At 44.7% G+C, this 22663-nt stretch overlaps 1 protein-coding gene across 1 annotated transcript in view; it reads right to left on the bottom strand.

Moving 5' to 3' along the window:
• Nucleotides 1-17447, bottom strand: part of LOC124593910 — a 121472-nt gene extending 104025 nt beyond the window's left edge. The window contains exon 1 of the mRNA XM_047132261.1: nucleotides 17376-17447. Within this exon, the coding sequence (XP_046988217.1) occupies nucleotides 17376-17447 (72 nt within the window). The remainder of the gene's footprint in view (nucleotides 1-17375) is intronic.
• Nucleotides 17448-22663: the final 5216 nt, after the last annotated feature.

Here is a 22663-nt window from a genome sequence, read left to right as displayed (position 1 = left end):
AGCTATCGAACGAGGAAGCTAGGTGGCACTCGGCCGAAGCGAGGTGTGCTGGGTCGCGGAGAGAATGGTTGTCGGCAGTCGGTGGAGTGAGTCAAGTTTTCACAAGGCAGATCGGGAAACCAAGTGCTTTGCCGTTCAGTGCGGCGACTGCAGCCGTGTTTCGCTGTTGGAATGGGTACTGTCTTCATCTTGCTGCCGGGGATTTGTCGCAAGCTTTGCCGTACCTGCAACTGCCTAGCTTCTTCCCGCCTTTCCGGATGGTTTGAACAGACTTGTAGATTTCTTCCTTATGGAAATTGGAGTATTATACGTTGATGTTCTTTTACTCCATGCTTTATGGTCCCTTCTGCCTGAATGGTGACTTGGTGGTTGTGTGAGAAAAAAATGACCTTCGTATTGTTATGAGGGGTTTGAACCCCGATATAATTATAAATATATATTTTGTGTGTTACTGGTTATTAAGGCTTGTACGTGAACAGCTCGAGTGACTTCTAAAAGGACTTTTGCTTTATATAAAGAACAGCTCCTTGCGATACTGAATGTCAATACCATATTCTGACTCGCCTAATGTTGTACTACTGTGTTTTAGTGTTGCCTATGGAGCTCCGCTAGGACTGAGGGCTGCGTTATCGTATTGTTGTGCCGGTTGATGTTCTGGGCGTGTGATTTTGCCTTTGTGTGCTGGTGGGAGCGAGACGGCCTGTAAGTTAGAGACACATTTGCTAATCCTTCGAGTATTTAAGCCTTACTGAATTTCTGTTTGTAATATACACCCGCTCAGAGCACTGAGCTGTTTGTAATTTTAAGGTTTCATGAAGTTACTTTTAATTCCTAATTACTAGAAAAGGTACTTATTTGGAATTGGTATTCATACTTTGCTGTGACCTACATCTACATCTACATGTTTACTCTGCAATTCACACTTAAGTGCCTGGCAGAGGGTTCATCGAACTATTTTCATAATACTTCCCTACTATTCCACTCTCGAATGGCGCGTGGGAAAAGGAACACCTAAATCTTTCCGTTCGATCTCTGGTTTCTCTTATTTTATTATGATCATTTCTCCCTACGTAGGTGGTTGTCAACAAAATATTTTCGCATTCGGAAGAGAAAGTTGGTGATTGAAATTTCGTAAACAGATCCCGCCGCAAAGAAAACCTCCTTTGTTTCAGTGACTGCCACCTCAACTCGCGCATCATATCAGTGACACTCACACACCTATTGCGCGATAACACGAAACGAGCTGCCCTTCTTTGCACTTTTTCGATGTCCTCCGTCAATCCTAACTGGTAAGGATCCCATACCGAGCATCAATATTCCAGCAGAGGACGGACAAGTGTAATGTAGGCTGCTCTTTAGTGGGTTTGTCGCATCTTTTAAGCGTTCTGTCAACAAAGCGCAGTCTTTGTTTCGCCTTCGCCACAATATTATCTATGTGGTCTTTCCAATTTAAGTTACCCGTAACTGTAATTCCTAGGTATTCAGTCGAATTGACAGTCCTTAAATATGTGTGATTTAGGGTATACCCAAAATTTATCGGATTTATTTTAGTACCCATGTGGATGACCTCGCACTTTTCTTTGTTTAGTGCTAATTGACGCTTTTGGCACCATAAATAAATTCTTTCTAGATCATTTTGTAATTGTAATTTATCGTCTGATGATTTTACTAGACGGTAAATTAGAGCGCCATCTGCAAACAATCTAAGGGGGCTACTCAGATTATTACCTACATTATTTATATAAATCAGGAACAGCAGAGGGCCTATGACACTACCTTGCGGATCGCCAGATATCACTTCTTTTCTACTCGATGATTTACTATCTATCACTACGAACTGTAACCTCGCAGAGAGGAAATCACGAATCCCGTCACACAACTGAGACGATACTCTATATGCACGCAATTTGATTAATAGTTGCCTGTGAGGAACGGTATCAAAAGCCTTCTGGAAATCTAGGAATATGGAATCAATCTGAGATCCCTTGTCGACAGCACTCATTACTGCATAGGAATAAAGCGCTAGCTGTGTTGCACAAGAACGATATTTTCTGAATTCGTGTTGGTTATGTATCAATAAGTCATTTTCTTCAAGGTGATTCATAATGTTCGAGTACAGTATATGCTCCAAAATCCTACTGCAAATTGAGGTCAGTAATATGGGTCTGTAATTCAATGGGTTACTTCTATTTCCTTTCTTGAATATTGGTGTGACCTGTGCTACTTTCCAGTCTTTAGGATCAGACCTTTCGTCAAGTGAGCGGTTGTATACGATTGCTAAGAAAGGCGCTATTGTGTCTGCATACTCTGAAAGGAACCTGGTTGGTATACTATCTGGACTGGAAGACTTGCCTTTCTTAATTGATTTGAGTTGTTTCGCAACACCTAAGATATCTACTTTTATGTCACTCATACCAACAGCTGTTCTGGTTACGAATTCTAGAATATTTATTTCGTCCTCTTTCGTGACGGAATTACAAAAAACTGTATTTAGTAACTCCGCTTTAGTGGCACCGTCATTGGTAACATTTCCATCGCTATCGCAAAGTGACAGTATTGACTGTTTTTTGCCACTGGCGTACTTTACGTACGACCAGAATTTCTTTGGGTTTTCTACCATATTTTGAGACAATATTTCATTGTGGAAACTATTAAAAGCATCTTGCATTGACATCCGCACTTAATTTCGAGCTTCCGTGAAACAGAGATGTGATTTTTCTAGTGTTAGGGGCAGACTTCTTTTACTAATCCTGTGCTTAATTCCAATGAATTCATGCTTCTGTCTTCAGCTTAAAGGAGGGCCGGTATTTTGCTCAGAATGTTTAGATGTTTTTGAAAATTTCTTTAGTGCCAAGTTTGGCCCAGATAACTGTTATTAGGGCCCTTATATGTTATTCCAGTTACTTAACCTGCCATAGCTATTTACGGAATTTGTTTGTTGGTGTGACAAATCTGTATTTGTGAGCCGTGGCGGCTCGCTTTGCTGGCCTAACTACGTCTGGCACCGGTATCGACAGTCACCTCCCTTGTGACTTATCTTCGGTTTTCCTGGTTGAGGTGTGGAGGCTCGGCAGCGGCAGGGGGTTGTGAACGACGCGTGACGGAAGGAGGAGGGCTGGAGCAGCAGTGCCTTGCGGAGGGGGTTTGGTTGGCCAGATTTGGTATGGACAACGCATATACCCAACCGGATAGCCGAGAGAATTGTCGAATGTTGGGCAGCTGCTAAAGAAACTGACGAAGGTCGTGCTCTGGTGACGGGGGCCTCCTTCTGTTATTTCAAGAGGAGTTAAAAGGATAATTCACGGTGCAGAGAGTGCACCGTAACATACTGCCATAACATACTGCCTATGGATATTGTAGCCCTGTAGTATTATTGTTTACAGGAAAATTGTCGCAATATTATTGTGTCTTGTTCAGTGAATAATGTGGATTTGTTTGTTCTGCAGTGTGCCTTGACTTGAGAGTGGTCAATGGTTGTTAGTGCATCTTCTTGGAAGCCACATGATTCTGGTAATTGGTAAACCGCTTGTGTGCAACAGCTTGGGGTGCTATGTTATGGCCGCCCGTTGTGGCCGAGCGGTTCTAGGCGCTTCATACTGCAACCGCGAGACCGCAACGGTCGCAAGTTCGAATCCTGCCCCGGGCGTCGCTGTGTGTGAAGTCTTTAGGTTAGTTAGGTTTAAGTAGTTCTAAGTTCTAGGGGACTGATGACCTCAGATGTTAAGTCCCATAGTGCTTAGAGCCATTTGAACCACTTCATAAGACGTTTTAGCAATACTTATTCACGCCTTAGGGGGTTCAACTGCGACAGGTCTGTTTGTACCTGCACCTTGTCAGTTACATGTACTTGCTTACCATTTTAGCTAGACAGAGGCGTATGTATTTATTGTATACGACAAAATCTCTCTCTCTCTCTCTCTCACTCCTCCGCTGTTCGATCGTGTGTATCGGAGAGCACCGAATTACGTAGGGATCCAAAGGGAACGGTGATGGACCTTAGGTACAGAAGAGACTGGAACAGCACATTACGTCCATATGCTAACACCTTTTTATTCGTCTTTTTCACTGACGCACATGTACATTACCATGAGGGGTGAGGTAAACGTACACACGTGGTTTCCGTTTTCAATTACGGAGTGGAATAGAGTGTGTCCCACTGGAAACGCGTCGACGTATGTGGTATCAGCATGATGGTGCACCTGCACATTCCGCAATTAACACTAGGCTGACCCTTGACAGGATGTTCGACGGGCGTTTCATAGGACGTGGAGGACGCATAAATTGGCCAGCCCGTTCTCCTGATCTTACACCTCTGGACTTCTTTCTGTGGGGCACGTTAAAGGAGGATGTGTACCGTGATGTGCCTGCAATCCCAGAGGATATGAAACAACGTATTGTGGCAGCCTGCGGCGACATTACACCAGATGTACTGCGGCGTGTACGACATTCAGTACGCCAGAGATTGCAATTGTGTGCAGCAAATTATGGCCACCCCATTGAACATCTATTGGCCTGACATGTCGTGAGACACTCTATTCCACTCGTCTAAACATTCTGCGTGGTGTCTGTTTGTTCTATATCGTGTCTCCCTACCACTTTCGCGCAACGACGCTCTGAGCGTGTTTTTTAGGGAATTGACTAGTTTGAACCTGGGACCTGTTGCTGGTAAGGAGACGTCAGACCACACATGACATGTAGAATTCAGAAGAGTTCAGTGAGATTAGCGATGATATAACCAAATACTTAATGATTGCAGCGTCAGCTCCACTGCACTCCCTGTAAAGGAATCTTAATACTAACTAAATTTAGTGGAAGGGGTTCAAGGCTTTCCTATTTTTAGTTAGCTGGTAAAATAGCGTCGAAAAAGCAGTGAAGTGTACCATTGGAAACTTTATTCTACTCACAAAACATCATTTATAAATTGCAATATTGATAAAAGGAAATGTTTTAACACAGGATGGTAAAAACCAACTGCGTTCAACAAAAATGTGAACGAATATTCCCTGAATGGGTTTCCAAGTTCTACAATGAATCGAAGGATGACCTGTGCCATATCACATCTATAATCTAGGTTTAAATTAAGTTTCACAAAAGAGAAAACTATCAAAATGGTCTACAGTGACCATCAATTATCTTTAATTACTTATCTTACTTGTCGTAAATTACAGTGGCTGATGTGGCTTCTCAATAACTATATAACAGAAAAATCATCGCGTTTCAGATTTTTACTTCAAGTGGCAAATGTGAACATCATGAGCTTTAATTGACGATCGACACTAGTATTACGCAAAAAGGGGGTGTAACAGATGAGACTTCTGCAGTTCTGAGCGAAGCTTTTTGGTCTGTTATGCGGCATCGCGTGCGTTCATTACCTTGTCGGTGTTCGTCAGGGGGCGGCGGACAGCACAGCTCCGCTCACCTCGCTGTCTCGGAAGCAACTCTCTCCCCTCACTTCTCCTTACTACAATTTACCGAAGTTGGTTTAAAAAACTATCTGGCTGTGTTTTCATCTGACCAATCAGGGTCTCAATATTAACCTTAAGCTCTGCCTACAAAAATTCTATCCAATGAGAAATGTTATACTTTTCGTGGTGGGGCAATGTTTTTTAAAGTTTGCAACGTAACAGAGACGCGAAAAAGTCTCACGCTGAAACTTGCAGCTGGTGTGGTCCTTTTAGTGTTATCGTAAGATCTATACTGTTCTTTTGGAGGGCTCTATCTTTTAACATGGGCTGGGGGGTGGTCCTAACGCAACAGAGACACGAAAAAGTCTCACGATAAAAGTTGCGGGTGGTGTAGCCCTTTTTGTGTTATCGTAAGATCTATACTGTTCTTCTGGAGGGCTCTAGCTTTTTACATGGGCTGGGGGGTGGTCCTAACGTAACAGAGACACGAAAAAGTCTCACGATAAAAGTTGCGGGTGGTGTAGCCCTTTTTGTGTTATCGTAAGATCTATACTGTTCTTCTGGAGGGCTCTATCTTTTAACATGGGCTGGAGGGGTGGTCCTAACGTAACAGAGACACGAAAAAGTCTCACGATAAAAGTTGCGGGTGGTGTAGCCCTTTTTGTGTTATCGTAAGATCTATACTGTTCTTCTGGAGGGCTCTAGCTTTTAACATGGGCTGGGGGGTGGTCCTAACGTAACAGAGTCACGAAAAAGTCTCACGATAAAAGTTGCGGGTGGTGTAGCCCTTTTTGTGTTATCGTAAGATCTATACTGTTCTTCTGGAGGGCTCTAGCTTTTAACATGGGCTGGGGGGTGGTCCTAATGTAACAGAGACACGAAAAAGTCTCACGATAAAAGTTGCGGGTGGTGTAGCCCTTTTTGTGTTATCGTAAGATCTATACTGTTCTTCTGGAGGGCTCTAGCTTTTAACATGGGCTGGGGGGTGGTCCTAACGTAACAGAGACACGAAAAAGTCTCACGATAAAAGTTGCGGGTGGTGTAGCCCTTTTTGTGTTATCGTAAGATCTATACTGTTCTTCTGGAGGGCTCTAGCTTTTAACATGGGCTGGGGGGTGGTCCTAACGTAACAGAGACACGAAAAAGTCTCACGATAAACGTTGCGGGTGGTGTAGCCCTTTTTGTGTTATCGTAAGATCTATACTGTTCTTCTGGAGGGCTCTAGCTTTTAACATGGGCTGGGGGGTGGTCCTAATGTAACAGAGACACGAAAAAGTCTCACGATAAAAGTTGCGGGTGGTGTAGCCCTTTTTGTGTTATCGTAAGATCTATACTGTTCTTCTGGAGGGCTCTAGCTTTTAACATGGGCTGGGGGGTGGTCCTAACGTAACAGAGACACGAAAAAGTCTCACGATAAAAGTTGCGGGTGGTGTAGCCCTTTTTGTGTTATCGTAAGATCTATACTGTTCTTCTGGAGGACTCTAGCTTTTAACATGGGCTGGGGGGTGGTCCTAACGTAACAGAGACACGAAAAAGTCTCACGATAAAAGTTGCGGGTGGTGTAGCCCTTTTTGTGTTATCGTAAGATCTATACTGTTCTTCTGGAGGGCTCTAGCTTTTAACATGGGCTGGGGGGTGGTCCTAATGTAACAGAGACACGAAAAAGTCTCACGATAAAAGTTGCGGGTGGTGTAGCCCTTTTTGTGTTATCGTAAGATCTATACTGTTCTTCTGGAGGGCTCTAGCTTTTAACATGGGCTGGGGGGTGGTCCTAACGTAACAGAGACACGAAAAAGTCTCACGATAAAAGTTGCGGGTGGTGTAGCCCTTTTTGTGTTATCGTAAGATCTATACTGTTCTTCTGGAGGGCTCTATCTTTTAACATGGGCTGGGGGGTGGTCCTAACGTAACAGAGACACGAAAAAGTCTCACGATAAAAGTTGCGGGTGGTGTAGCCCTTTTTGTGTTATCGTAAGATCTATACTGTTCTTCTGGAGGGCTCTATCTTTTAACATGGGCTGGGGGGTGGTCCTAACGTAACAGAGACACGAAAAAGTCTCACGATAAAAGTTGCGGGTGGTGTAGCCCTTTTTGTGTTATCGTAAGATCTATACTGTTCTTCTGGAGGGCTCTAGCTTTTAACATGGGCTGGGGGGTGGTCCTAATGTAACAGAGACGCGAAAAAGTCTCACGATAAAACTTGCGGGTGGTGTCGTCGTAGCGGTTAGCTGGCGACGTGGGTGTCCGTCTCTTATCGTAGGGCCTTCTCGCTTAACACGGTTCTGCTCTCGGCGTCTGCTCTCGTTTCTCCCCTCGGAACTGCGTCTGTCTCACGGTGGGAAGGTATGACATGCATTTAGCCATTCTTGTGTTAGTCTGTGGCATTCCATTTGTTCACTCGTTACTCGTATTACTTTGGTTAATTTAATGCCACGATTTATTCGGAGCTATGTGACATACTACTGGATTTGCTTATCATGTCAGAGTTTTCATGGAAGGTGTTGGATTTGCCTGACGCCTTACACACTCCGTAATTGAAAACGGAAACCACGTGTGTACGTGTGCCTCACCCCTCATGGTAACGTACATGTGCGTCAGTGAAAAAGACGAATAAAAAAGTGTTAACGTGTGGACGTAATGTGCTGTTCCAGTCTCTTCTGTACCTAAGGTCCGTCACCGTTCCCTTTGGATCCCTACGTAATTCGGTGCTCTCCGATACACACGATCGAACAGCGAAGGAGTGGTACTCAAGCGTCAACTTTAGGTTACAATATCTCCGGATGTAATTAACATTTTACAATGCAACAAACGGAACTGATTACGTATTTGCTTATATGTTCAGATGTGCTAACAAAACTAACGGGGTTTGTGTTAAAAAACATACTTCCGTGCATTTTTTTATGGTTTGTATTAACCAATTTCACTAGCCCCTCTCCTCACGTTCGGTCTGTGGAATCGATTCGTCAGTATTTGATGTGGTTTACGAAATAAATCCAGCGGTAATGTTAGGTGACTCACCCTGTATATATATATATATATATATATATATATATATATATATATATATATATATATATATATATAAGTTTGGATTTAACTATTTGTTTTATGTAAGATTAAGAGTTGTATTTATCTTGCTAAAGCGAGTCTCATCATTTGTTAGTGTATATTCTGTTATTGTTTGATGAGGGTGGTGCCTCGCGTGTGTTTTATGTTCACGGTTGATTGCGAAACATACGAGTCTACCTTGGTGTTTGCAGCCGTGATTTCTGGGCCGCTACCTCGGCGGAATCCTGCCCAACGCCCGAGGTCCAAGTTATTGCGGCGGGAGCGCTTTGCCGTGTCGTCTGTCATACCTGGCAAAAGTTGAGTAGTCGTCTTGTTCCTTGGAGCTATACCTGGGTTGAGCGACTGCCGCCAGGGTTGTAGGCTGTGGAGTTTAGCGGGATTAACTCATGAATTCTTATAAATTAACTGTTCATAAACTCAGATGCTTCGTGTTTATTGAATACTGTTCCTTTGCTTATATTGGTAAATTTCAGTAGTTTGTCACTTTATATGTCACTGTAATTCTGACGGTTTTCGTGTTGATATTAATCTTGCATTTCATTGATCAGTATGTTTTTCTTAAATAAATGTTAATATGCTGAAAACGACTAACTGTCTTGTGGGTCTCCCTTCCGCGTGTTGATGTTTGATCCTTTCCTATCCTGAACCTGTTATCTGGGTTTCAATTTGTATTTTTGGTAAAAAGGTGAATGTTGTTAAAAGAAAAGCCCTGGGGTCCACTCCTCCCAATTGGGTCATTTCCCTGAGTTCTTTTGGGTGTAGATTTCTCGTTCCACTAATGAACTTAGGTGAGTCTGTTAGTGTGTGGAAGGATCTGGCTATATGTTTACGGCCACCCTTGATATGTGCAGAGGAAGGAAACCCTTTCCGGCTGAGCAATCTTTCGGACTCTCCCTGCTCGCCAATGCCGTAAGACTGTTTCTTTCTTGTGTCACAAAGTTTTCTCAGCTACGGTTAGTGCTTCAACCAAACACCCACAGTTATCTCTTCGCGTGAGGCAGAAGGGCCACACGTGTTGCTATGCACACTGCAATCTTTCTGCTGACCAGGGGGGGGGGGGGGGGATGATAGCGACCGCAGCAGCACGATGAGCGGTTTTTTATCGCAGCAGGAGAATGGTACCAACTGTCAATATTTACGATATATTTTGGCATACCGTGAGGCAGCAGCGCCACACGTGCTGCTATGCACCATGTAATCTTCTGCTGGCCAGGGGGAGAATGGCATCGACCGACCACGACAGGTGCCCGCAGCAGCACGGTACGCAGTTTCTTTTCACAGCAAGTAGGGCGTGCGGCTGCCAAGTCCTTTTTGAGGAGAGAGAGCTTCACACAAGTTTTCCACTCACCGAAAAAATGACGGACAGCGTTACTGTGTTTACCCAATCGCTATCGTTACTAAAGAGACGTTTGATATCGCTCTGCACTATGACGGCACGAACTGTACACTACGGGGGTGGGCACCAACCAAGAAGACGCGAAAAACAGGTCCGTGAAATTGTGTTATACCAGCAGCTGATTGTACGAGACTGGTGAGGGACCGACAGGAATGTAAGAGTCTTAAAACGGCGGATATGAAGTGCCAAAACTGGACGGGATTCAACAGCTGGGACGACCTTGTAAATTACCGACCTGTTGGGTATGCCTCAGTGTCAACAAATTTCTTCTTTTACATTCTTCTTGTGATTATTAGGTGGGGCGAACTGTTACTAAATAAAGTGCAAAATACTGTAGATTTTATTTTTCATTTCCATTCTCATTTATTAGTACCGAGCACAATTCTATGATTAGCTTTTTCGAATGCATGGTCACTGGTGTCTTAACACAGATCCGTGAACTAATTAATTAGAAGGAGTTTCAAATAGTTAATAAATGGAAATTATCAACAAAGTAACTATTCATAACCACACCTTCATGAGGACTGAAGGCTACTCCGTGAGTGAAGAAAAATTACTAATAGAAAAGTAAGTGTTGAAACATGATTGAAAGCTATTCCACAACTAGGTAAAAATTACAATGTTGAAACACATATTCTGAGTTTATTGGCTGGTCCTGACTGACACATAAAAACTATATACATTAACTATTAAACAACAAATAGCAATGGCTTTATGGAAGACGACTACTCACAAACGCGCGTATTACAGAAATTACAAAATCGTAACGTACTGGACTATTACATTTTGGATGTTAATGCAAAACAAAGAAAAAAGTTAAAGCTACTTAAAGCTACTAAGATACGATAGGCAGTGAAGCAAATTTGTTTACCAAAATGACGAAATAATAGATACTCTTTTATGAAAGGGAAGATCTAATCTGCACGGGGATTTCCAAAGTTCGCCAAGAACTTTCGAGGAAGTGCAATTTTTTAATTTAAATAGATGACGAATTATCAAGTATTTAAGTAACAGTGTAGAGTTCTGGAAACAGAAGAATCTGTACTACAAAGCAATGGCGCTGAAAATTTTGGAAATTTGTTCCTACGGCACCAAACTGCTGAGGTCATCGGTCCCTAGGCTTACGCACTACTTGATATAACTTAAACTAACTTACGCTATGGACAACAAACACACTAATACCCGCGGGAGGACTCGAACCTCCGACGGGTGGAGCCGCGCGAACCGTGGCAAGGCGCCCGAGACCGCGCAGCAACCCCGAAAGGCTATGCCACTGAATTTCGAGAGAATATCACTTATACATTGTAATATTATCTAAGAATAAAATGCTCAATATTTATACTCTTTGAAGCCATAAATTTTCAGAAAAAGTAAAACGTTTGCTTGAAAGAGAAGTACACGAGCTTTCAAATAAACTATGTCACTCTCGAAACAGACAATTTTTAGCGGGCGGAGTTTTGATGTCACATGGTTTACATGTATAGTAAACTGTGAATATTTACGTATGAACTATCTACATTGTTGTTCCATAAAAACACGGGAGAACGGCCGGATGTCAGTAACGTCCTGCCACGATATTTCAGCGCAGAGTCTTCTGGCCATCTTCAGGTGAGTACCACTGTAGTAGTACTACTACGTTACTGACATCCGGCAGTTCTCCCGTGTTTTTATGGAACAATCAGTACGCCGGGAAAGCTTTAAACATCGTATCTACACTGTTGTCATTAGTAGATTGTAACGTATACTGTGAATAAGATAACTTAGTGAAATACTGCGTGAATACGAAATTGGGAATTTCGTGTAGATGTAGAAGATGTGTATGCACTGATCTGCCAGAAAATTATGACCACCGACGTGCTATCGATATAAACCTGTCCAGGTGACAGTAGCATCACCTGAAGAGAAATGACAGCTAGTAAGGCACACAAATGGCGCATCTACACTCCTGGAAATGGAAAAAAGAACACATTGACACCGGTGTGTCAGACCCACCATACTTGCTCCGGACACTGCGAAAGGGCTGTACAAGCAATGATCACACGCACGGCACAGCGGAAACACCAGGAACCGCGGTGTTGGCCGTCGAATGGCGCTAGCTGCGCAGCATTTGTGCACCGCCGCCGTCAGTGTCAGCCAGTTTGCCGTGGCATACGGAGCTCCATCGCAGTCTTTAACACTGGTAGCATGCCGCGACAGCGTGGACGTGAACCGTATGTGCAGTTGACGGACTTTGAGCGAGGGCGTATAGTGGGCATGCGGGAGGCCGGGTGGACGTACCGCCGAATTGCTCAACACGTGGGGCGTGAGGTCTCCACAGTACATCAATGTTGTCGCCAGTGGTCGGCGGAAGGTGCACGTGCCCGTCGACCTGGGACCGGACCGCAGCAACGCACGGATGCACTCCAAGACCGTAGGATCCTACGCAGTGCCGTAGGGGACAGCACCGCCACTTCCCAGCAAATTAGGGACACTGTTGCTCCTGGGGTATCGGCGAGGACCATTCGCAACCGTCTCCATGAAGCTGGGCTACGGTCCCGCACACCGTTAGGCCGTCTTCCGTTCACGCCCCAACATCGTGCAGCCCGCCTCCAGTGGTGTCGCGACAGGCGTGAATGGAGGGACGAATGGAGACGTGTCGTCTTCAGCGATGAGAGTCGCTTCTGCCTTGGTGCCAATGATGGTCGTATGCGTGTTTGGCGCCGTGCAGGTGAGCGCCACAATCAGGACTGCATACGACCGAGGCACACAGGGCCAACATCCGGCATCATGGTGTGGGGAGCGATCTCCTACACTCGCCGTACACCACTGGTGATCGTCGAGGGGACACTGAATAGTGCACGGTACATCCAAACCGTCATCGAACCCATCGTTCTACCATTCCTAGACCGGCAAGGGAACTTGCTGTTCCAACAGGACAATGCACGTCCGCATGTATCCCGTGCCACCCAACGTGCTCTAGAAGGTGTAAGTCAACTACCCTGGCCAGCAAGATCTCCGGATCTGTCCCCCATTGAGCATGTTTGGGACTGGATGAAGCGTCGTCTCACGCGGTCTGCACGTCCAGCACGAACGCTGGTCCAACTGAGGCGCCAGGTGGAAATGGCATGGCAAGCCGTTCCACAGGACTACATCCAGCATCTCTACGATCGTCTCCATGGGAGAATAGCAGCCTGCATTGCTGCGAAAGGTGGATATACACTGTACTAGTGCCGACATTGTGCATGCTCTGTTGCCTGTGTCTATGTGCCTGTGGTTCTGTCAGTGTGATCATGTGATGTATCTGACCCCAGGAATATGTCAATAAAGTTTCCCCTTCCTGGGACAATGAATTCACGGTGTTCTTATTTCAATTTCCAGGAGTGTAGTATCAGTGAGCGTGCTGTCCGTGTGCAGAATGGGGAAGAAGCGCGATGCGACTGAGTTCGACGGAGGGCACGAGCATTTCGGAAACTGCACGACTTTTCGGGTGGTCGAGGAGGTCTTCAACACGTGGTGAAACTACGTTCAGACGTCATGGGGTTGGGCTTCCACCCCTCATTGCACATGACAGACGTAGTAGGCTGTGCAGACTGGTAAAAGAGGACAGGTGGTGGCGAACTGCGGCGGAACTAACATCAGACTTTAATGCTGGAGGAAAACAAGTATGTCCGAACACAGTTCACTGAACACTCCTAAGGACTGTCCTCTGCAGCCGACAACTCATGCAGGTGCCAAGGTTAACACCACGGCGCCAGCAACAACTTGTCCAGAGGAGCTCGTGCAAGGCACCATGACGCCGAAGAAGTATCTTACTCTAGTTGCAGACCACATACACCTCTTCATGACAATCAAGTTTCCCGACAGCAGTGGTAGTTTTCAACAAGATAATGCACCGTGTCAGAAAGACAGGAGTGTGATGGAGTGGTTCGAGGAAACAGTGGCCAGTTCCAGTTGATGTATTCGGTCTTCATCTCACCAGATCTGAACCTACTCGAACACATCTAGGATGTGACTGAAAGTGGCGTCAGAGAGAATTTACGATAACTAGGTGGCTTGTGCGCGCAGATGTGGTGCCAACTGCCTCCAGTTTCCTACCAAGGCCTCATTACTTTCAGGCCACGGCGCGTCGCTGCTGTTATCCGTGCCGAAAGTGGACATAACAGCTATTAGGTACGTGGTATGTTCTGGCTGATCGGTATCGTCCTACGAAGGTTACCAGTCGTCTGCATTGCAGTAGAGCAGAACAAGAAGTCTGAATTAAACCATATCAATCTCGAAATTCCTATAGCGTTCCATTCATGTTGAATCACATTGTACTGCTGGGAAATAGAGACGTGATGTACTCTTCTGCCAGGAAGAAATACCGTCTATTCCATTGAACACATCTCCTTATGTTCCGAAAAATCTCCCAACAGCCGCAGAACGTCATTTCTAAGCACTACAGCCTATAAAAGATCTCTTTGGAAAAAAATGCAGTGGCGTACTTGCTCAATGGTGGCACTCCAGACGAGGACACTGCGACATCATACTGATCCCTTTGCACAAACGGGAATTCCTAAGTGGGTGGTGGATAAATATATGTAAGAGTGACTTTCCTGGGTAAACAGCAAGTCACCCCCGTTCACAGGACACTATACAGCTACTGCCGGACCATGTTCAGTGGTACGATGCTGGTCTCATATTATGGTTCCCGTCAAAACGTTTACGTTTCTCCTTGCTAAACTGCTTAACGCGAGTCATAGTTACGACGACCGCCGAAACGTCTAGGAGAACAGAAACGACAGGCGAACTCGCAGTTACTGGTAGCAGTCTCGGAGAGTATCCAGCCCGTAGACTCAGAGCCTGATTCGGTAATCCATCTTACGTCCTCGGACTATTTCCCTGCTGGATCCGAAAATCGCTCCCAGATCCCAGGGGATCTCCTCACTGACGCCATCTACTTACATTTTGAAAGGTGCCTGTTTGTTCACCACCAGTTTTACCTGTTTCAAAATCCACGAGGGGCGTTCAGTACGTAATACAAGTAATACAATTTCTTTCTCGGCAAGTTTGGGTTAAAAAATTGCGGAATTCGTTGTGAGGAAGCGTGAAATATTCCCGCTTCAGCCCCCATACTCTCACGAATTTCCGACGGGTTCCAGAGATATACATAAAGTCCAGACTAGCGTCTGTTATTTAGTTTGCTCGGGTGGATAACCAGAGCATCGCAGATACTCATAGGCGCTTACAGAACGTCTGTGGAGATGTGGCAGTGAGGAAAAGCACGGCAAGTCATTGGGCGAGACGTCTGTCATCATAGCAACAAGATCGCGCAAACCTATCCTATCTCTCACGGGTCGACCTGCCGCACAAAGCTGTTCCTCCTGCACTGCTGGAACGTGTGGACACATTCATTCGCTGCTCAACTGGACGTCTCTGTTGACAGTGCTGATACACTCCCCCACCAGCGAAGTGTGTGCCCGTTGGGTTCCTCGCCACCTAACTGAAGACCCATAAAGACGAACGAAGGATAATCTGTCCGGAATTGCTTGCGCATTATGAGGCTGACCGTGATAATTTTTTGTCGAACGTCGTTTCAGGCGATAACACATGGCTTCATCACTTCGAACCGGAAACAAAACAGCAATCCATGGAGTGGTGCCACACCACCTCTCCTCCGAAGGAAAAATTGAAAGCCGTACCCATAGTCGATAAAGTCGTGGGGACGGTCGTCTCGGAGTCTGAAGGGGTTATTCTGTTTTGTATCTTCCCTCATGGGGTCGCGATCAACTATGAACTGTGTTGTGCAATCCTGAGGAAACTGAAGAAACGTCTTCAGCGTATTAGTCGCCACAAAAATGCAAAAGATCTTCTCCCTCTCCATGACAACTCAAGGCTTCACATAAGTCTGTGCACCCATGAGGAACTCACAAAACTTCGGTGGACTGTGTTTCCTCATCCACCCTACAGCCAGGATCTCGTACTTTCCGACCTCCATCTGTTTGGGCTAATGAAGGATGCATTCCGCGGGAAGCAGTACGTGGATGATGGAGAGGTTATTGATGCAGCAAGATGTTGGCTCCGGCGTTGACCTGTAGAGCGGTATCATGCTGGCATACAGGCTCTCGCAGTAATGTAGCGTAACGCCATCGCACTGAACAGAGATTATATTGAAAAATAGGGTTTTGTAGTCAAAAGATTGGGAAACATAATTGTGTATTGGAATCCTGAATAAAACAAACCTGCATTGTATTACTTATTGAAAGCCCCTCGCATAATATTAATTTCACAACTACCTCTGAGAAACTGAGTTAATCGGCTTCAGTACATATCAATTCAGATACTTTCGTAAATTCTTTGCTCAATAACTTCATCGAAATTTAGTTTTCAGTTAGTCGGTTGTCCATTAGCGAATAGCATGGTTTGGCGGTGGAGAATTACATGTGCTTCTTGTCCAAAGCAAGTCGGTCGTTATATTCGCCGTCCGCTTCTCGAAATGTGCCTGGATCCAGAAGTATAGTCTGAACAGTTTATTGTTCCGATGAAATTACCTTTGTCTGATGGAGAGCCACGATTGAGAACAGCTGCACGACATGGAAGATGACCGGTAAGAACATTTCAATTTATATTCGGTGCTGGAATACGTTCTATAGTATGAGGTTAGTTAAGTGGTCCATTTACATCAGCTGTTGTTCCCTGACCTATAAGGATATTTTTACACATTTATGTGGCTGTTCCGAAACGTAACGAGAATCTTCTCGTCCGCAGCTCGTGGTCGTGCGGTAGCGTTCTCGCTTCCCACGCCCGGGTTGGGGGGTTCGACTCCCGGCGGGGTCAGGGATTTTCTCTGCCTCGTGATGACTGGGTGTTGTGTGACGTCCTTAGGTTAGTTAGGTTTAAGTCGTTCTAAGTTCTAGGGGACTGATGACCGTAGCTGTTAAGTCCCATAGTGCTCAGAGCCATTTGAACCATTTGAGAATCTTCGACAACAAATGTGTCAGTTGCGACTCGCCAAAACCATGGCTTCTGACGTCCGTCGACTGAAGCAGTTTAATTTTTTTGTGGCGAAATATTTAAAAGCCTTGTTGATACCATCGATGAATCCCGGGGACTCATTGTGGATCACTGTCACTGCATTCGGAACACGACTGGGATACATGAACAGGCATCGATGAAAAACGCGGAGAAACCATAGCTTCCGGACCTAGGTTTATTAGGATTATTTGCTTCTTTCATTGACCTCTACTCACCGCTTTCGTTTGCACCTGTATAGTCAATAGTCTGTATATATGTGCCATATTAGCATCAAGAAAGTAGCGGAGGACTTTTGTTATTAACCTCGGTACGTCTCAACCGGTGCAGGGGCATTAGACGCCTATACAAACGTTTCCAGCGTAAAAACTGAAGCGCGTCAAGTGTGAGTACGCTTTTAGAGAGACGGAAGAAGACTGCGTACGAGGGATGGTAACACGTGTCGGTGTTGCAGCAGAATCGACGATTTCCTCTCCTGCGTTTATACGCGGGGCCGGAGAAGCGCGACCGCTGACCTGTCCTAAGACAACAGACACTTTGCAAATCAACCCTTCTTCTCTCTTTACTACGTCCGCAGACACCGACATCGCTCTTTTCTCGCTCAGCGCCGCCACGTGACCAGTCCTCTCCCATTCCTATTGGAAGCCGTGGACGGAAGCTCAATTAATCCTTTTCATGTAAGCAGTTTTAAAGCGTCTCTGGCAGAGTGCGGGATCCCAAGAATGTGCCACGGCGCGCGGACCGGCTCAGCAAAGTCCCTGCTAAGCCGACCGCAGACCAAAAGCATTTTTCATGAAGCGCGTGTCTGGAGCATGGTTTTTTTTTCCTCTACCCCTCTTCCCTCTCTCAGTTTAAAACCAAGTGCTGCTTTTCAGCGGCATTTAAGCCTCTTTCTGGCCCCTCCCTCTCTCGCTCTCAGTGCATTTTTGTGTCTGTAATACCTCGTCTCGTCTTCTGCCCTCTCTCCTTTTTTTCTCAGCGGCTCGCGGGCAACCGCAACTGGTGTGCGAACCGGCACGCGCGCATCCACCCACCCACCCACCCACACACACACACAGACACACACACACACACACACATGGATGTGGCAGTTGTTGGGAAGCACCGGCCTGTAGGACTCTGAGGTCAGAGTATTTGCCTGCAGTGGAGCGACGCTTTGTGGTCACGCCCCCGCGGTGGCACGAACTTAACAACGCGTGCTCAGGCTGTAGAAGCCTGTACTCACGAAGCGCATGCGTTTGCTGGCGGTCTTAAGCTTAGAAACGTACTTACGCTTGGCACGTACAAGGTGTTTCAAATGGGTTGTTTTCCCCTGTAACTTCTAAAATAACTAGTGAAAGGAATATTTATGTGTGTAGGTATAAAGAAACGTGTCTCTTACTGCAGAGATAGAAACATGGTTTATTTTTCCTACATTTTATTTTAGACATTTGAGTCTCGTCTTCATCTGCGATAATGATGGAAGCTGACGAACGGAATTAAAATTTGTTCCATAGTTGGAACTTGAAAGCAGGCCTCCATGCTTATTAGGCAGGAATGCTAGTCATTTCACCACCAATTCGGTGCTATTGCAATGCAGGAGTGCCTCGGCAACAGTTACTATGTGACAGTGGAAAAAATAATCTGAAGGTGTGAAGTGGGATTTGTGTTGGTGAGGACACCGGAATCGGGTAGTTCGCGCAGCAGTCTTAGCTATAGCACTCTGGGTCAGTACGAACTAGCATACTTGACAAGTCGGCAGTGTCAAAATTTTTAATCGATTTCTTCAGCTTCCATAATTATCGTAGATAAAGATGAGACTCAAGTGTCTCGAGGAATGTTTAATTATAAGACATAATATCACCTGAGGCAGAGAATTTCCCCATTACGACCAATAATGGGGTGCTATTCCAATGCCACAGAGCCTTGCCAGTAGTGATAATCTAAGAAAGGGAAAATAAGCTGAAGATGTGAATTAGGGTTTACGTTGGGGAGGGCACTGGATTTAAGCAAACCGTGCAGCAGTGTTGGGTACAGTGTTGTGGTGGTGTAGTGGCTAGCATTCCTGCCTGTAGTGGAAAAGACCCGGGTTCAAGTCTTGGCTATGACACAAATTTTAATTCATTTCTTCACCTTTCATCGTTATCATAGTTTATTTTGTTATTTTACAGGGAGCCACAGCATCGAGTTATAATTTTTTCAAATGGAAAAATTTTTCCCATAGTTTAGCTGACGCGATTTCATGAAGCATATCTTGTTGTACACTATTAATTGCACTTCAGAAGCACATCTTTGCCAGGCCAGTATTTTGGGCATTCGGGCCTTCAGTGATATGCAATAAATAGGATAAATAAACAAATGAGTGCATATTGATCTCGAAAGCAGAAGTCCATTTTGTGAACACTAAAGAAGAAATAGAAGACTACTTACATATTAATACTATTAAAACCTACAGATTTTTCTCTTTGCTGTAAAGGAAATTAATAATCGCCTCACAAAGGCAACTGTTCTTAGAAGCCAAAAAGAAAAAGCTGCCCGGGGGAGGTGGTATCCCATACTCACCAATGGTCTCACAAATTTCAAACTTTGACAGTCGAACTTTGGACATGAAAACAAGACATGGTTTACAACAGCTTATAATTCAGAATCACACTTACATGCAGGAGAAACGTAAATGTTCATACTGTGTAGATGTGGAGGACAGGAGGCTTGGTTAAAGCGGAGTCGAATGATGGCCAAAATCGTTGATCTGTCCAAATGTGTCCTCAAAAATCGTGGTCTTGTGGGAATTTGGCGTTGTAACGCCGCATAATATCCAAACGACGTTCTCAAGCATAAAATCTTTTATGATGGCTGAAAATAATGTACATCTCAGGAGCTCAACGATCTTCGTCTGTACACGACTGTGGATCGTTAAATGGCCACATTTCATGGTAGTATTGACACTTCTGTCACGGCTGCAGATGCGACCAGAACTCATACGAGAAGCATTAGGCCATATTATGTAATTGGGACAGTACTGCACGAGTGCTGACTGCGTCACTTCGTAAAAAGTCATGAGCTGGTGAATGAATAACTTTGATATTAGGCGTTTTTTTAAGTAATCCATCGTCAGATACCAGATAAATCGAGTTGTACAGATAAACTGATGTTGAGCCGTGGCGAGGTGGCGCCAGTCTTCTTTTGTTCATGTATCGTTGAGATCGATTGTGGCTGAGCTAAGCTAACTTTGCTTTTCGCGTGTCTTATTTTCCGGGTTGGTGGGCGAAGGGATTGGGTTGTTAGCCTTCGACGGGTAACCCTCGAGATCTCGTGACATTCGCTGTGAGACGAGTGTCAACGGTTGCCGAACGAGAGTGATGACCGTTATATGTTGTGGTGTGAAGTTGGCCGGGCGTTTTGGCGACATGGGCAGCTAGGAGATACAAATTCTGTGACTAAGCTGGGAACAAAATTTGAAGTGAAGCGGTGAAGCTGTGGAACCCACTCCTTCGTCTGCTACGGTCGCAGGTTCGAATCCTGCCTCGGGCATGGATGTGTGTGATGTCCTTAGGTTAGTTAGGTTTAAGTAGTTCTAAGTTCTAGGGGACAAATGACCACAGCAGTTGAGTCCCATAGTGCTCAGAGCCATTTGAACCATTGAACCACTCCTTCGTATTGTGTACGTGATATGAAGTAAGTGGTCGTAATTGTGTTTTGTTGACCGACGCACTCAGAGGCATTTAAATTTTATTATTATGGTGAGACTTTCATAGTCGAACTTTAAGATGGCGGGAGAGTTCAGTTGGCCTAGTTAATGGCTCTGAGCACTATGGGACTTAACATCTGAGGTCATCAGTCCCCTAGAGCTTAGAGCTACTTAAACCTAACTAACCTAAGGACATCACACACATCCATGCCCGAGGCAGGATTCGAACCTGCGACCGTTGCCGTCACGCAGTTCCAGACTGAAGCACCTAGAACCACTCGGCCACATCGGCCGGCGGCCTAGCTAAATGGTGGCCGTTATTTGAAAGTTTTCTCAGAAGTTTTACTAGTGTTCTCTGTTTCTTGTAATCAATTGATTTTATGTTGGAGTTTTCAAAGGCTGCACTCTATTAACACAGTTGTCCATGTGTAAAATGCTTAAGGTCGAAGTTGTGAATTTGTCAGTAGTGTAACGTGTTGCTTTATACCCTTACCCATGTATCGAGTCATAGGTCCTGCCTGGTGTTTCTATGTTTCAGAGTTATTGGAATGTCTTTGTGATTAGTGCAAAAACCTTTGATTGTGCCGGCGCCTTGGGGGGGGGGGGGGGGGGGGTGAAATGTCATCCGAGGTCTAAATCTGGCAGTGTTCAAGGACCTGGCCACTACCGGGAGTTGTTCACATACCGCCTACGAAAGTTTAGTATTTATCTTCCTTCCGCCAAGGCGGGTTAAGCTGGTAGATATATAAACATATGCTGTCTGTAACCTGTACTTATAAGAACCTGTTTCCTTAAATATTAGCGACTGGCAACTGGCTAAGCTTGAAATTGCATAGCATCTGCTGAGTTCCTTGCGCAGTTCTTTCTAGTAGTCTTTTATTAACACGTCTAGGCACGTGAACATTCATTTTTGAAGATCAGTGTTACTGCTGTAGTTTTTATGTAAGTGGTTCTATCCTGTTATGTAATTGGATCTTGGCTTGGCATTAGTTTAGAAGTGTCATTAAGTCACCCATTATTCGCAACTGTTTTAATTATATGTAGTTTGAGGGAAATTCTATATGAGAATTTGAATTTCTGAAGTTTGTCAGTAATTCTGTTTTCTTAATAAGGGAAAATAAAGCGAGGGGTATTAATGCCCGGCAAAGTTAAGTTTGTAATTGCCCTTTTAGCAAGTGCTTCTTGAACGTATTTAAATAGTAAGTTTATAAGGGTATTTTAGTGAAGAATGTTAAGTGTGGCCCTCTTAATGTAATAACCGTTTTAAGGAGTTTGATGAAGTGACTATGTGAAGTACTTGATAATTGCTATTCTTAAAGTTTCTATAAATGCCTGCCACATTAAGTTCTTATAACTTTTTCTTAAGGGACTGTTTATTTGTGTATTGAGTACGTTGGGTTTCTAACTGTATTTATAAAGCTTTATCTAGTGGCTCGTCCATAATTTGTAATTGTCAAATTCCTTAAATGTCGATAAACTTAATTATTAATAGTGACTACCAACCATGATTCCATCCAGCTTCCTCTTTTATGGTATCTACGATATGGTGGGTAAGTGTGGTACGAAAAGGGGACCAAGTACCAGATGTTATAGGTTTAATCAACAATAGTCGGAGGCAGACTCACTGTCGACTTTCCCAGTAAGAAAACATGGAAGTGGTGTTGAGGACAAAGAGTTTCATAGTTCAGGTCTCTTGTTATCTGTGAGGCTATATCTATATAGATCTGTGGCATGTGCTCACTGTGACCGTTAAAGGAAGCGTTTGAACAAATATATATACTGGTAGAAAATATATCGAGATAAAAGACGATGCCACCTGTTATGCCACTCTGAGAAAGATGGACGTAAATGTCATAAAATCTATATCTATAATGTAACGAGGTTGCCCACGCGGAGACGGATCTAAGAACGTACTAACATATCTTGCATTTCTACTTTAGTGTATACAAAATGTTATTTTGTTACCGTCATGGATATACATACTGTTCCGGCTTAACGACAAGGGCCGGCACGAAGATTAAGAACGTAACCGCAGAGAAGGCTGTGAGACGATGCTAACACCGCACCACGACAGGAGCGGCCTCTATCCGAAGAGAATATAAGCGCCGCTCCTACCAGCCTCGGCCGGACAGCAAA

This window comes from Schistocerca americana, chromosome 2 (assembly GCF_021461395.2).
Source record: "Schistocerca americana isolate TAMUIC-IGC-003095 chromosome 2, iqSchAmer2.1, whole genome shotgun sequence".
NCBI lineage: Eukaryota > Metazoa > Arthropoda > Insecta > Orthoptera > Acrididae > Schistocerca > Schistocerca americana.
This window is presented reverse-complemented; position numbering and strand designations above follow the sequence as displayed.